This window comes from Grammomys surdaster, unplaced genomic scaffold (assembly GCF_004785775.1).
Source record: "Grammomys surdaster isolate TR1022 unplaced genomic scaffold, NIH_TR_1.0 126187, whole genome shotgun sequence".
Lineage (NCBI taxonomy): Eukaryota > Metazoa > Chordata > Mammalia > Rodentia > Muridae > Grammomys > Grammomys surdaster.
Genome location: NW_021620993.1, coordinates 3,785,958 through 3,801,851, shown reverse-complemented (window position 1 = coordinate 3,801,851; position 15,894 = coordinate 3,785,958). Strand labels below are relative to the sequence as shown.

The 15,894-nt window shown below is 51.0% G+C and overlaps 1 protein-coding gene across 1 annotated transcript in view; it reads right to left on the bottom strand.

Moving 5' to 3' along the window:
* The window catches only part of Sorcs2 (sortilin related VPS10 domain containing receptor 2), a 224,583-nt gene that overhangs the window by 32,730 nt on the left and 175,959 nt on the right, over positions 1 to 15,894 (bottom strand). The window contains exons 9-13 of the mRNA XM_028758294.1: positions 12,978 to 13,157; positions 7,530 to 7,676; positions 4,893 to 4,995; positions 3,588 to 3,664; positions 596 to 687 (exon numbers count right to left, since the gene is read on the bottom strand). Coding sequence (XP_028614127.1) covers positions 596 to 687; positions 3,588 to 3,664; positions 4,893 to 4,995; positions 7,530 to 7,676; positions 12,978 to 13,157 — 599 coding nt within the window. The remainder of the gene's footprint in view (positions 1 to 595; positions 688 to 3,587; positions 3,665 to 4,892; positions 4,996 to 7,529; positions 7,677 to 12,977; positions 13,158 to 15,894) is intronic.

Below are 15,894 nucleotides of genomic sequence, written 5' to 3'. Positions count from 1 at the left end.
TGCAATGGACTGGTGCCATAGACATAGCATTGGGGCACCACACAGGCTCTGTGCCCTATGAAGAGCAGGGACAGCCAAGCCTTAGAAACATCCAGTAATAGCATGCCAGGCTTGATCCCAGCTCAGGGTTCCTCTGTCAGTGACATGTGAATGTTACAGTGATACTACCTCCCAGGACACACAGCTCTCTTTTCAGACTAAACTGACACTGGTGGCCTGGAAGTTAGCTCTGCCTCCTAAATACCAGTGTTAGCCTGTCCTCAATTTGTCAGTGGGTCCTTCAGCTATCTGAAGCTTTAGTTGAGCCACCGCTTACCTGGGCACCGACTGGCTTCTTTGTACTCCTGGCTCCATTCTGCTACTAACAGCTTCTTGCTGATACTCATCTCTCTGGACTCCTGAGCCCCCAGGCCCCCTCCAAGTTAACCTGACTAGGCTATGTATTCTTTTTCATCCTGAGGGTAACATGGTCCATCTCTGGGCCGCCTCAGAGGGTTGGGAGGCATGGTCATCCCAGTGTTGGGATCCCAGGGAACTATTCTGGTTTGCTCTGTGCCCTCTGCGCACATGTCCACCCTCTGGCCCATGCTCTCACTTGAGGATCTTCAGGGGGATGGAGGTGTCCTTGATGGCTGCGATGACACCACCATGGTCCAGGTAGAGTACATGGTGCTCTTCCTCAAAGACCTGTAGAATGACACATACTCTCAGGTGAGACCCCAACAAGATGAGCAGAGCCTGGTCAGGAAGAGAGCCTAGCTCTCTACCACCCCCATATTTACCCCTGACTTAGCACATGAGGAATAAGTAGTGTTTGGTGGACAGTGGCCATTTCTCTACCCTGAGGGATGGAGGAAACGGTGCTGTGTACTCTCACTAGGAACCCAGGTCAGCAAATGGCCCAACAATGAAGGAAGCACAGTGTGCTCACATCTGAGGTCTATGTGGGGTGTAGTGACAGACACTGAATTCTTAGTACCACTGTCACCAGGTGGGTGTGGCCACTGCTGGTTCCCTGTAGTCCCGGCCTTACTAATGTGCCATTATCCTTTCCAGCCAGGAAGCTACTGGAGGCAGAACTCTGAGCCCTCTGTGGCTATCTCAGTGGAGGTCTGAGCTAGGTACCGGGGGCCCCAGCATTCAATGAATACATGAATGATGGCCACCATATGGATGAATTAATGAATGAATGCTCTGAGGATAAATAAATGAATGCCAACTGAGGGTTTGGTAGAAGAGGCAAAGGTAACTTGATAGGGTCCACCTAGGAGGGACAACCATGTTAGCCACAGCCATATGCATGCGGATATCCTGGGGCAAGCGTCATCTTACAGATAGGAAGTTGGGCTCACAGTAATAAGCATATACCAAGGCCTCACAGTTAGGGGTGGCAGGGCCAGGCATGGCCCTCAGTCACTCCAGGATACTTCAGTGGACTAGCACACATGGGGTACAGAGCATGTCCACAGACACTGTGAATGAAGGCCCTGCTGTCTGGGCTACATCACTTTCCTTCTCTAGTTAGTGGTTACCATCCCTCCTGCTGTGCCAGGGCTCAGGAGGTTAGAGAAGAGCCCAGGAACCTAATTGTTAGCTATCTCCCAAGACATCAGTCTGCCAGCTCCTGTGAATGCTTCCATCTGCAGCAAGGTGACCTGGGCCAGGGAAGAGCATTGTGGAGTAGGCATGAGGAATGGGCATAGTCCAAGCTAGGTAAGTCAAGAGAAAGGGCTGAACTGCTGCTTCCAGATGGGTGTGGCTCACCCACACCAGCCCTGGCTGGAGTAGAAGAGGTCCTGACTCCAAGAAACTAGGCCCAACAGTAAGCTGGTTGGAGACAGTGTCTGAGAAATTGCCAAGAAAGCCTCTGACAGTGTCCACGCTGTGGCTCTCAGCACTTTAAGCAGCCACTGAGGTGCAGGGTCATGGGGACACAAACCTATCCCTGGCTCAGCCTTTCTCTGTTCCTTTTGAGTCCTAGCAGGGTCTTAGAATGCTGTTGGTGAGATCCTTGGTCACTCCAGGTTTTGAGACAGATCTTGTTCTGCAGACCAGGCTGGACTTGAACCTGTGCAAGAATCTCCTTTCCCTGCCTCCCAGGAACTGGTGTTACATATGAGCACCACAGGCCTGGCTTCAAGCCTTGTCACTCCACAGGAAAACATACATCACTCTGCACTCTGGCCCATCTCCATCTGACAGGCCTCTCTGGCCAGAGAGGAAACACCACAGCAGCCCCAAAGGCCCCACTGGTCTGGGGCTGTTGATAACTCAGTCCTCCGTCAGCCGTCTTCCTCCCCTACTATAGCTGCCTACAATCACAACATGCATAGGTTTCTCCCTAACACACACATGTATGTGCGTGTACACACACACACACAGGTGCTGCCCAACCAGGCATCTCACCTGTGAACCAAGCTGTCCTCTGGCAGGGAACCTTGCCCTGTAACACTGATCCTGAGGTCTTCAAGTTAAACCTAAGCAGGCTGCTTCACAAAAGTGGTCCCTCAAATGTCTATAAAATGAGGAAGCCCTTTGGTGCTGCCATCAGTGAAAGTGGACAGACGTTGACCTTTAAGAACCTCAGAGCAGCTTCACTGGCTTTGGTGAAATAGAAATATTTAATACAATAAATCTCTTCTACCCTTTACAGATGGCTTGCTTGTTGCATCTTATTAAGAGAGCAGTGGCCTTATACCTCAACACAGGCGAGCTCTGTATGCAGGAATGAGTGTTTGATGCCTCCCAGGGGGATGCGACTGCATGGTCAGGCATCGTGAAGATGTCCTGGGAACAGGCCTGGTCTGCAAGACACCTGGCTCAGGTCATCTTCTCAAGTGCTTCTAGCCAGATCACCCCCAGACCAACAGAGCCAGGACCCCACCTACCCAGAGCGGTGGTCAGTGTCTGTTTCATAGGTCAGGGCCCTCTTGAGAGATGCATGAGGTGGAAACTTGTAGCTTCTATGTGTCATGGGTCTGTGGGGACACAGACCTGCCAGTGTCCCCGCTCTTCCTGAGCTACAGGCTGATGACAGCTAGCATTCCTCTAGCCAGTGACTCTGACATCCATGTTCAGCTGTGAGTGGGAGCTGCACAGGGTCCAGCTGTTGAGGGGATGACTCCCACAGGCATGCTTTCCTCATTTTCTTTCCTTCCTTTTTCATCTGGGGCCACAGTTCTTCCTTGCAGCAACACATGGTATGTCCCCCAGGATCCTAACCCTGCCCTTCTCCCATCCTCTTCTTTATTTATGTGACCACTGTCTCTCTCTCTTGGCCTGAAGGATCTCAAAGCTAAATAGGAAGTAACCATGTGGCCTTCAGTTCCCTTTCTCAGATGTCCCCAGAGAGACACCTGTCTGTGATGTGCAATGCCCAGCAGAAGCCACAAAGCATTGGGCAGATAGCCCCACCCTCAACTGGCCCCACTTCCTGAACAGGTTCTAGCCCTCAGCAGAGGCCTCAGGCTGCTTCTAAAGTGACAAGGATGATGGCTCAGGGGTCTAGTGAGACCCTGTGAACAAGGGGTACAGAACAGATAAAGTCCTGGAGGGCTGAAGGACTCCAGGTACCCTTGTCACCTTACCTGCCTCCAGGTGTGCCCGCAGTCAGATGTGATGTACATTTCCTCTTTATACTCCACCAGCTGTGAGCCCAGGTTACCTGACCAATAGAAAAGGCTGTGTTGCTCTAAGACCAGGTAGATCCCCCCAACCAAGGGCTGAAAGTCCCCAGAAAAGGAAACTGTACTGAGGCCTATATTTCTACCATAGTCACCTACAGCAGGCCTCTGTCTGCCTTCCTTTTCAGACAGTGGCCTGGTGTGGCTATGAGGCTTGAGCTTGTCCCCTCTGGACAGAAAGAGTTCAACCCAGATGAGCCCAATGCAGGGCTCTAGCCTTAACTACAAGGTGGACAGGCTCAGGTGCTCCAGAGTACCTACAGGTACTCCTTGAGGGTAAAATACATGAAGATGGATCAGGGTCAGGCCTAAGGGTATGAGCCAGCTAGGGCAGCATGGGCTTGTAGTCCCTGAGACATGTGAGGGCTGCACGTGTGTTTGAGGACTAAGTGTCCCAGAGACCAAAGAGCAGGGGGAGGTCAGAGCATATCTGGGCAAAAGGCAAGCACACAGCAGATGCACGTTCAGTTCCTGTGGAGGTCACAGTCGCCATGTGAGGGAGATGATAGCCCTGAACCCTAGCCTGGGCTATCCACAGGCAGACAGCATCCCATCCAAGATGCAGGCCAGCCCAGCCCAGAAAAGCTACCCCATGTGGGATGCTACAGAAGGGATGGGGACTCCCAATGAGGAGCATAGCCCTGTAGGCTCACAGCACAGGGCACATATGGCTTCACTAACTGGACCTGGTCTCCCCAGAATCCCACCATGGTCTAGAGCACAGAAGCTTCCTGATGAGTCAGCTGGCTGCATCAGGATAGATGTCATCCACCTGCCACAGCCTCCTTCTCCATCCATCTATCCATTCAACTCCCTATCTACCCAAATCCATCCATTTACCCACCCCTCCACTTGCCTATCCACCCACCCTCCTACATACTCATCCATCCACTTACCCACCCACCTGCCTATCCGCCCACTCACCCTCCCACACATTCATGCAACCATCCCACTAATTTATCTACTTACCCATCCACCCACCCATTTATCTATCTGCCTATCCATCCATGTACTTACCTACCCACCTATCTAGCCCTTCCCTCCACCAATGTCACATTCACCCATAGGATTTCCAGGGGAGTCGCACCTCCTGAGAGGAGATGACACTACCTCTAACGGACACAGCATTGCCCCAGGCTCATGGCTTCCAGTTCCCACCCATGAGACAGGAGCTTCCCTCAGACTGTAAAAGCTGCTGTAGCCACCCACCTGCACCCATGATGAGGCCAGGGGCAGTGTCCTTGGTGTGGACTGTGCCTGACACATAGGGGTTGTCTGCCCAGCGCAGGTGCAGGTGCAGGTGGCAGTCCGGCTGGTGAGGAAAAAGGAAGAATAGTCAGCATGTGAGAGTAACTGAGGAAAGCCAGTTCTGTGACCAGATCTGCCCCCTTGTCTTTGTTGGTGAAGGCTGGGTAGGAGTGACTTGCAAGAACAAACAGAAGGTGGGAAGTTGTGTTCAACTGGTTGCTGGGTGATGGGGACAAAGGATGAGGATGGCTTTAGGAGGAGATCTCTGGGGCCTAGGAAACTGAGGAGTGGAGTGTGGACCAGCCAGGAGAACAGAGACCAGAGATCTGGGAGAGGGCTTCCAAGGGGCTGCCATCTTCTCCAAGGGAAGGGGCTTGTAACCTAGATTCCCCTTTGGATGGGCTTCCCTACATGGATACCACATTGATAGCTGGGTCTGTGCACCTCCAGATCTTATTCATTTATTCATCCACTGATCCATTCTCCCATTCAGAATCTTTACTGGGCACCTTGGCTTGAGGCCCCATTTCTTGATGTCCAATATTCCTGACCTGTCAGGCCAGCCTAGGCTCTGCATGGGTACAAGCCCTCTGATGCTTCCCAGAGTGAGGCCAGGCCATAGAGAATAACAGGACTCCAAGGATCTTGTACAGCAAGCCTGAGTATTTACAGGTAAGGTGGCTGGCAGGTGAGTTATCCATTTCTGCTCTTCCAATATGCAGGAGCTGGCAGATCCTCTGTAGAATTGTTTAGTAAATTAAATCTTGCATCATTCTGTGGACAGACGGCAGCTGCTGACCCAGCCTCAGCTCTGTCTAGAGGTATTTCTGACATACTGGTCCTTCTGAATACACATGTTTCTGTGGGCTTCCATTAAGAACCCCAGACAGCAACAGATTAAAACCCATTTTACATTTATCTTGTTAGAAGAGGTCTGATCAGGGCTAGGGAGATGGTGTGGTGGGTAAAGTGTTTGGCATGAAGACTGGAGTTCAATCCCTGGCATATTCATGAAAGGTAGGCACAGTTGCATGTATCTGAACCCCTAGGGCAAGGGGTTGGAAATAAAGGCAAACAGATATCCCAGGGCTTTGCTGGCCAGCCAGTATAACCAATTGTTGACCTCCAGGCTTAGTGAAGGGACCCTGTCTCAAAAAATAAGGCTGAGGACAACAGAGGGAGACGGCCCATTAACCTCTGTTTTTAGCATGTGCTCACATAAATGTGTACTCATATGTTACCTCTCTCTCTCTCTCTCTCTCTCTCTCTCTCTCTCTCTCTCTCTCTCACACACACACACACACACACACACACACACAAAGAAATCTGATCAAATATCTCACTATATGAGTATCTACTCCCCCTTGGCTAGAAGGAGACAAGACAAGCCAGTCAGAGAACTGGGAGCCAATATATGACAACAGAAAAGTCCCATCAGCCTGTCCCTGGCTCAGGGACAATGTCAATACAAGCACCAAGACCATGACAAAGACCCCAGCTGTTCTGGGTGGCATGGCTCCAGGCAGACCTTACATCACTGAGTTACCAGGAACCTTGCCACTGCCATCTCACCCCTGAGCCACACATGGCTGAGAGAATAACACTATCAGTCTGAGGGCCTGGACTTGGTCACCTGTCAGTCTGTGCTGTTCTACTCTGGATGGAGGCCACAGCTGCTCAGGTGGGAGCCAGAGCTTTGGACTGTCACTTGGTGCCTCTATGGCCTGCTGGCTCCCAGGTACTTTACTTTCATTTCCAGTGGACTCTCTGCCTGCCTGGACTACTTGGCAGCTTTCTCCTATTCCCATCATCCTCTGGGTCCCCTGGACAGAAATCTCACAGAGGCTGCCTCCTCACTGAGCTGCGTAATTGCAGACAAGAACCGTCTCTTAGCTGAAAGTTGCTTTGGCAGATTAATGTGGCTTCACATCCCCAAAGATGATACAAAAATTAGCCTTTTATGGAAGCTCTGGACCTGAGAGGGTTTCTTTATAAATGGCAGGTGATTCATGCCTCATGCAGGTGGGTTGTGGGCCTTCCATATCTACAGTGGAGCCTGAAGAGGAGACCTGGGAATGGAGTGAAACAGAGAGCTCGGGACAGACAGACTCCATCCCTGCCCAGGGAAAGCTGCTCCTTAGGGCAGCTCATACTCAGTGGCCACCTAGTGACTGTGGAAAATTCTATCTTTAGTGGCACCTGTCACTCTATACTCTTTCTCTGTCACTTGCTAGATCCCAATAACATTCAGCAATATACAGAAGCAGGCTTGGAAGTCCCTCTGCTCCTGTTGTCCCTTGGACCTCTGCTAGCGCCGTGGGGTCACACCAGCACTAGTCTGGTGGTGAATGCAGGTGTGGATGGCAGGTACCAACTTAAGTCAGTGACTCTCTGGCCTAGGGTCATCTGGACAAGGGCTGTAGAGCTGAGAATAAGGGAGGGACTAGGGTGGGGCAGTTTCTCACACTTGATCATGGATAAGAATGATGTCCATGTTTCTTTGTGTGTATCCCGGTGGCTTGTGTGTCTCAAATGCGTATCCCTGCAGTGGCATCTGTGCCACTCTCTTGGAGGCATGTGACAGGGTAAAGTACCTACCGGTTGGCAGTTGGTGGGCTTCCCATTCATGTCAGTGCTGGGTGGCCTCAGGTAATCCCAGTCACGGCCCTTATTGTAGGTTATGACTGTTGTCACCTTGCCATCCACTTTCTGGTTTGCCAAGAAAACTCCCTTCACCCCTCTGACCTGAGGAGACACAGAAGGACCATAAGTCTTGACACGGATCACTGGGAATAACAGTGGTCAGGCATCGCCCCCTACCGGGAGCATTTCATGTGGCTTTACCTCACCCTGATTGCAACCAGACACATGGAGACAGGCCCCAGGCTTAAATGGGAAAAGTTCTGTCTACCCCAGAGACTGGGTGCACTGTAGGACACTGAACTGTTTACTCAGGACCTCTGGCCATCAGATGCCAGGGAGATTCCTGGTCCCCTGACTAACCAGTGTATTGATGAGGGATTCCCCCTATACCACCCCTACTCTGGAGCCCAGGATCCCCTCATTTGCTGTGACTATTAGACCTTTATGGGGAGGTCCTGTGCCACAGCAGATACTTCTGGATTTTCGTGGGGCCCCACAACTCCATCCCCCAACAAGTCAACTGGTGACAATGCAAAGGTCCCTGTTGTTTCTGGATGGATGGACAGGACTCCACTCTGCCTTCTTTTCTCGGTCTCCAGCTGAGGCTGTAGCTTCTAAGGGTGGCCACAGAGTTGATTCATAAGAAAATACAAAAGCCAGCCATTTCATCACCTTAAACCCAGAATGTTCCCTTTCATCCAAGCCCTACAGTAGAGGGATGTCTTCTGCTATACACTTCTTATATAGTATGGTGTTGTTGCTCACAAAGCTCCTCAAGGGACTGGGGCTCAGACAACTGTGTATTTTACTCAGAACTCTAGAGCCAAGGATTACAATTAGACTGAAACAGTTAACAAGGGCATCAGTGCTCTCTACACTGAGCTTAGCATGTGTCATCTCATTTGAGTCTGAAAAGTCAGTGCAGTTCTTCTCCGTGTGCGTGTCTGCAGACAGGTGGACAGCCCGCCACAGACGTGCTGCTATGAATATAGGAACAGAGCGAGGAATAGGTAGGTAAATGAATGGTGGTCTGGATGAACCATAGACGGAAAGATCTCTGTGGATGAATGCATAGGTAGATGAGTGGGTGATTCAGTGGATGAATGAATGATGGATAAGTGGTGGGCAGGAAGATAGATGAACAGTTGGATGTGTGGATGGACTGGCGGATGAGTGGATGGGTGGTTGGTGGACAGAGATGAATGGGTAGATGGATTGATATATAGATGGGTGGGTAGATCATGGATGGATAATGGATGGATAGATGAACAAATGAATAGATGGGTAGCTAGGTGATGAGGGTGAGTGGAGAGGTAGATAAATGGATGGGTGGAGGGTTTAGTTTTAAAAGAGAGGATGTGTTAGGGGATGAGTGAATAGATAGATGAGTGCATGGGTAGATGAATGGGTAGGTGGATTGATGGGTGGCTTATGGATGGACTGGATAGATAGACAGATGGGTAAATGGGAGGATAAGTAGATGAGTGGTGGACAGATGAATGAGTAGGTAAACGAGTGGCTGGGTGAGTATATGGATGGATGGATGAGTATATGGGTACAGGTGGTTAGTTGGGTAGATGAGGATGACTGGATGGATGGATGGATGGATGGATGGATGGATAGATGAATGGATGGATGGATGGATAGATGAATGGATGGATGGATAGATGAATGAATGGGTAGATTAGCAGATAGAACAACGGTATCTCTACTATTTGTACATGCTGTAACTTCACAACCACTGCTTCAAACAACAGGCTTCTCACCTAACACTGTGGTGGCCAGAGCTCTGACCCGAGTCTCTGATCTGTCAGGAGTGTGCCCCTGTCTGGAGGCTGTAGAGAGAAATCTGTTCCTCTGCTACAGGCTTTGGCCCCTGGATCTCCTTCTTCATCTTCAAAGCCAGCAGTGCAGAGTTCCTGGCTACCGCCATCATAGCTTTCCTTTGTCTGACCATAACTGCCTCCATGTTCCACTTCTAAGGACTCCATAACTACCAGGGTTCTGTGGTGTATAACAACACTGTCTCTGGAATGGCAGCCTCAAGTCTGCCTGTAGCTTTGACTCCCCTTTACCAGGCAGTGTGACACACAGAGGCATGGGTTCTGGAGCTCAAGGGGATGGATGGCTGGTCGGACATATTCTGTTTAGCAAGTGTGTCCTCTGACCTCCACAGGCACATGTAGATCTGTCATGCGAAACACGTTCACCCATCTGAAGGTCCCTGAAGTTCTTTTATATATCAGTATAAGTTAAAAAACTAAAAATAAATCCATCTCAATCCATCAGCTCAAAGGCTGCACATTGTATTGAATAAGTATAAGTATAAAAATGGGCCTGTGAAACGAGAGAGTGAGCTACTTGCTTCTGAACCAATGTGGGGCCCAGTGAAGGGCACTCCAGTAGAAAACGGCGGGCAAGAAGGAAAAAAATGGAAGCCCCTCTGCCAAGTGACTGTGACATCCAGCAGGGAGCACCCCCTGGTACCACAGGTTGAAGCGGCTGCTTGTGGCCAGGGCTCTGCTCTCTGACTGCCTTTCTACTGGCAGGATGAATATCTCAGTGGTTTTCTGAGTCTGTAGAACCTGAGTCCATGCCCTTCTGCTCCCCTGTCTGTCTCTGCAGTCTACACTGCTATGTTTCTGCTGTTAGCACATTTTTAGGGACCTCAGTGAAGAGAACAGTATTTGTTTGGCACATGACACCTCAAGACACACAAGTTCTCAGCACATAGGAGATTTATTTGCCCCAGAGGGACAAAGGGGAGAGGCTAAGAGACAAAGATAGGAGATAAAAGATGAGGGAGAGGGGGGAGGGAATGAGAGCCGGAGGGGTATTTGTCCCGGAGAACAAAGGAGCTGCCTCTGGATAGAAAGGAGACAGATGTGGCCATAGGAAAATGGCAGTCTATAAAGGTAAAAGGGGAAGCCCCATGAGGAGTTTAATTTTAATTCACCATGTAAATTAGGGCAGCCAAAGGGGACGTCTGATTGCTGAACTTTAATACTCTGATAGCTGGACCTTGGTAGTCAGCTTCAGAAGAAGTGGTCAAATAAAGGAGTAGACCTTGGGTACTAGCTTTAGGAATATAATCTAACAGTTTCTAGCAAGGCAGGGGGAATGGGGGTGAAGGCAAGGCTGCCAGAGCCATTTTGCCATGCTTGGGCCTACTAGAGTCCCTTCATTCAGTGTCTCTCCTACCAATGTCATCAGGATGTGCTGCAATGCACTCTCTGTTCCCTACAATTAGCCTGGCAGACACATCTCCAAAAGTACTTCAGAGCACCTCTTGTAACACACTGTGTGACCACAGGATTCATGGAGTGAGTAATTTGGCCTGTGACACCCTAAGCCCTCTTCCTAACTCTAACATAGAAAAGTTCTGTCAAAATCTAATATGCCCCAAGGAGGCAATACAACCAGGGGCCTCACAGACTAGGTGGACCACTCTGCGACCCTGGATATGCTGCTGGCTTCCTAGTGACCATATGCAGGAGATTCATGTACCATCTGCCAAGACAAGCCCTTTCCACCCACCATCCCTAGTGCCAGAGTAGGTAGTCCTGGAAATGTGGAGTTTTGCTGGTCTGGGCCTTGTTTCCCTAGGAAAGACATCCCCGAATCTTAAGAGGGTGTTGTTATGGGCACAGCACAGCAAACACATACCCGAGCCTAGAAAAGAGTTCAGGTGATGGAGAGCCGCAGCTGAGCCTGTTGCTACTTCCCATTTGATAAGTCAGAGAGGATGAGTCTCTGTGGAGGCACCAGCTGGTGCAGTGGATGCTGTCTTTGCACCTGACTGTGGGAGCCTCTTTCATGCCCTCGAGCCTCTCCCTGGTGGTCTCTGTCTGTGCCTGGCTCAGCTCACTGCTTCCTCACCTGGTTCTCATCTCAATGCTGTACTCCTCCTCCAGGAGGCCTACCCAAACTCTGCCTAGACTTGTCAAAAGGCATTGATTGCTCTGTGTCCCAGGGACAGTGTGAGCTTAAGGACATTGCTGGGAGTCATCTTCATGGGGGAGTGGAGGGTGGTCAGCATTTGGAGAATCCTTGCCAGTAACTGAGGGTGAAACCCCTAGTATGGCAGGCAGCATGTGTGTGTGACAGATATCTGTGGAAAGGGTAGACAGCACCCCATCATGTCAGAGCTGTTCACAACACCCATCTATCACTGCTCACCCTGACCTGGAGCAACAGGGTCCCTCCCCTGCCCCCCTCCTGTCTCTGAGAGCTCCAGTGCTCAGATGTTGCCAGAGGAGTGCTGCAAGATGGCACTGTCCCTCTGCAGCCCCAGCTGGGAGGGAGCACTGACAAATGGGCTCTCCTCACAAACAAACGATTACATTCATCATTCCGCTGGGGATAATGGCTCCACACTGCTGCTGACAGCTGGAGACACACTGAGGCTCCCTCCACCTGGGAGGTCCCCTCCCGCTTACAGGGACGAAGCCCATTGTCTGCCAAGGGCTACCCTCTGAGCCAGACTCACCATCCAACAGAAGTACCAGTGGGCCTCTTATGGCTCTCCCCACTGGCCTGGAGGCCCCAATAGCAGATGTGAGGGAAGATCTTGGTAGATAGTGTGGCTGGCTCTACTCAGATCTGGTCTGTCTTGAAAGGTTGATGTGGGAGGGTTTGGTGGGGGCTTCTGCGGAACCTGCAGCCTGAGTTTCCTGACCTGCACATGGGCTAAATAATATTGCCACCCTGGCCATGTTGTCCACAGGAGAAAAGGAACCTGTCAAGACGAGGCCCTTGTCAGGTGAACATTTTGTGGATCTGGCCTGAGGATGAGGGTACTCTTCCCAGTGGAGAGCATTGGTGTGGATTTCAGAAGCTTGGGGCAGTGCCTTAGCATGAGACTTGTGTAGAACCAGGTAAGGCCGGGACCCCTGCAGGGGCGAGGCAGAGACTGTCATCTCAGGCAGGTAGCAGAAGGCCAGTCACAGCAGGCCAGGCTGGACAATGTATATGGAGGGGTGAGAACTGTTAGAAGAGATAGATAGAGGCGACAGACTCCAGCTCTAGGACAGGGAGAAGAAAGAGAAGCAGGAGAGAAACAGTAGATAGCCTCTCCCAGTTCCAGGTTCGCTGCTCAGACCATACCTGGCTGTGGCTGCCTTTGCACAGGGAAAGCCTTGCATGCTAAAAGACTGATCTCAATTCTGTAAGATGTCTTTCACCAGGAAATCTTCTCATTAGCAAACACTGTCTCAATGAACCTCATTAGGAAATCTGCTTCCTTCTCTGTCTTTAACTCCCTAGGCTTCGCCTCTGGCCCCAAAGCCTGAAACATCTGGCGCTTTGCAGGTATCTGTATTCCCTAGGCAAGGGAGATGGGAGAGAGGTGGGGGTGGGCAGCATGAGCAACTAGCTGTTCCTACCCTGCCTGGTGCCGCCTACCTCAAGGATGTCGATGACCACATTCTCCTCAGCCTGCCTCGAGCTGCGCACATTCTCCAGCACCAGGGAATAGCGCACTCCACGCAGGTCTGACTGGTACAGGTTGTAGGTGTCTGCCTGGTTCCACTCCTGTACGGCCACGAACACCTGCTGCTCATCCGTGCTGATGATCTGTAGGTCCTGGGGACAGAAGAGCTGTCAGAGATGGTAGCCTGGGGCACAGTGACACCCCTCCCCCCGTTGCCCTGGAGAGTAGCTGATCAAGGAGGCTGGTTAAGGTTGGGATCCAATGAGCCATGCTCAGCTGTGTGGACAAGTGGCTTCACCTCCACAGACCTCCGTGTCATACCTTTAAAACCAGTTTGGGGGATAGTCTGGGGATGTGCCCTCTTCTTCACCCCCACTGGACATTGTCCAGCTCCCTACAATGAGAAAGGGCTCCCCCAAGTACTCCCCAAGCACCCCGCATGGTTGGAATGAGTGGCAGGTACAAGGCTGGGCTCCCCCACCCCCATCCTGGGAGCCAACCTTCCCTTCAGTTGTCCAGCACCTATTTATGACACATTTGCATCAGGACCTGTTGCCAGCCCTACCTCTGCCCTGAGCTTCAGAAAGGAAGAACTTGCTTTAACGGTCGGAGCGTGGTGCCCACACAGCACCCCGCAAACAAGTTCCACTTGTCCAGCATCCCGTGTACCCGGCCCTCAGCCCCATGCAACAAAACTGCTGGAAGAATGGCAGCCCAGGCAATGGCTCCAGGACTCAGTTTCTCCTTGTGGGTCAGGTAGCTCTGTGGGAATTGGCTGAACAACTGTATGATTCAGGAAAAGAGCCCTATTATGTGCAAAGCAAAGCTGGGCTGACCTCAGCTCCTCGTTTTCCCTTTGTTCAGACCTGTGTAGACTGACTGGAGAAGCTGCAGCCAGGGCTGCTAAGCCTGGGTATCCTCTCAGCTGAACAACCTCACTCTATATCCTCCAAGCCTTTGTTTTCCACCCTTAGAAACTCCTCAGTCCTCTGACAAGGGGCTGCCAAGCTACAGGAGCTAAAGATGGATGCAGGGTGTAGGGTGCCCTCATATGAAGACACCCCTCCCCCTCATGCCCTTTGGGGTCTGCTTACTTTGAGGAAGTGATTTTTATTTGTGTCTCTTTGATGAGGGACCCAATGGGCTCCTGAGTGTTGGCACCTGGTCTTTCTCCTCCCGGCCAGACTGTACCCTATACCATGTGTCCAAAAGGCATTTCTGAGCTGGGCATAGTAGTACATTTCTGAAACCCAGCACCCAGGAGGCTGAGGTAAGAAAATTATGAGTTTGAGGCCAGCTTTGGCTACATAGCAAGACCCTTAAAATGCAGAGGTGGGGCTTTGGAAAAAAAAAAAGGTTCAATGTGTGAAGCATCTGTCACATACTCTACAGCTGGAGGACCCCACAGAAAAGGATCTGGGTGGGCCCTGTGTCTATAGATGTAAACCTGACACACAGAAAGGATGAACAAAGAGGTACGTGACTCGGGAAGAAGTATGTGGAGCCCAATCCCATATGTGAGATTAGACAATAGGGTGATGGAAGGCTCTGGGGTGCCTGTGGGAACACGCTGGCCAACACCCATGTTCCCACCCCCAATCCCTGAGCTGTGGGCAGGAGGCAGAATGTGTTGCTTTTGCCTGGGGGCCATTTTGCTGTCCACCAGGGAGGTTGTGCCCATCGGCTTAGGCCATGGTGGATAAGCCAATCCACCAGAACTGGGTGAGAGCGAAGACTTCCCACAAGAGGGCTTGTCAGGGTCAAGCTTATGGGAGGAATGAGCAAAGGAAGCTTGCACGGCAGGGTACAGTAATTCAGGTGACAGTCCTGATCGAACGCCACTTACATAAACTGGTTGGAGGCCCTGCACAAACGCGCCCTGTAAGCTATGAAGCAGCTTGGGGCCATCCACTGCGCCCCTCTAGAGAGACCTGGAATTAACACTTCAACATGTTTATGTTCAGGCTCTCTCCTAAGCCTGATTCACACACTCTCCACGTCTGCTTTATAGCTTGCTCTGCACACTGAGTGGGTGTCTCTTCCTCTGCTATGAACGTTATTTATAAACACCGCTTTTAATGACTGCATGATACGTATTTGTGGCCCAGCCGTATTTCACTGAGCCATGTATGTTCCTGATGCAGAGGACCGGAGGGGATGTTTTTAGACCCGAGTCCCTCCCTGCATCTCTGCTTATTTCCTTCCCATGAATTCTAAGAAGGGAGATTGCCACATCAGAGACAAAGAATGTCTCTAGAATGCTTGTTGCATGCTGTTAGCCTGCTATTGTCAAGTTCAGATTGGTTCCCTCCCCAACAGGCTGCTTCTGCCCCTTCCTGTGGGCCAGTCCTGAGAAAGGTCATACAGAAGCCTTGCTGACTATTGCGACAAATCCTTTGCACTTTCATAAAACTCCATCTATTTTCCTTACTCTTTTTGTTTTTAGAGAAGCAAGCAAGACACTCCTTAACTCCTTTGTTAATAGATGCGCAAAACCTTCACGTGTGGTTGGCACACGTGGCCCAGAAAGATCTGCAGAAAGAAAACACTAGTTTGTTCATATTTCTTATCAGTGGACTCAGGAGTCTTTAAAAGTCAGCCTCCTGCCTGTGAGAGAAGCCCAGCGGTGGGCAGGCTAGTGTGGAGAACCTACCAAGTCACCAGGGGTGGGGGATCCTGCTGGGTCATTATTCTACTGTCCCAGGACATGGTGCTTGCCTGCAGGGCCCAAGATGTGTGCTAGAGTTCCAGCATCACACTGAATGTAAGGCAGCAGGAATGGGGGAGAGGGGGAGAAGGTTGGGCCTCCATATGGTGCTCTCAGAAGCAGCAGAAGAAAACTTCATTAATTTCTCACTGGCAGATCATAAACGCATGACCACACGCAGA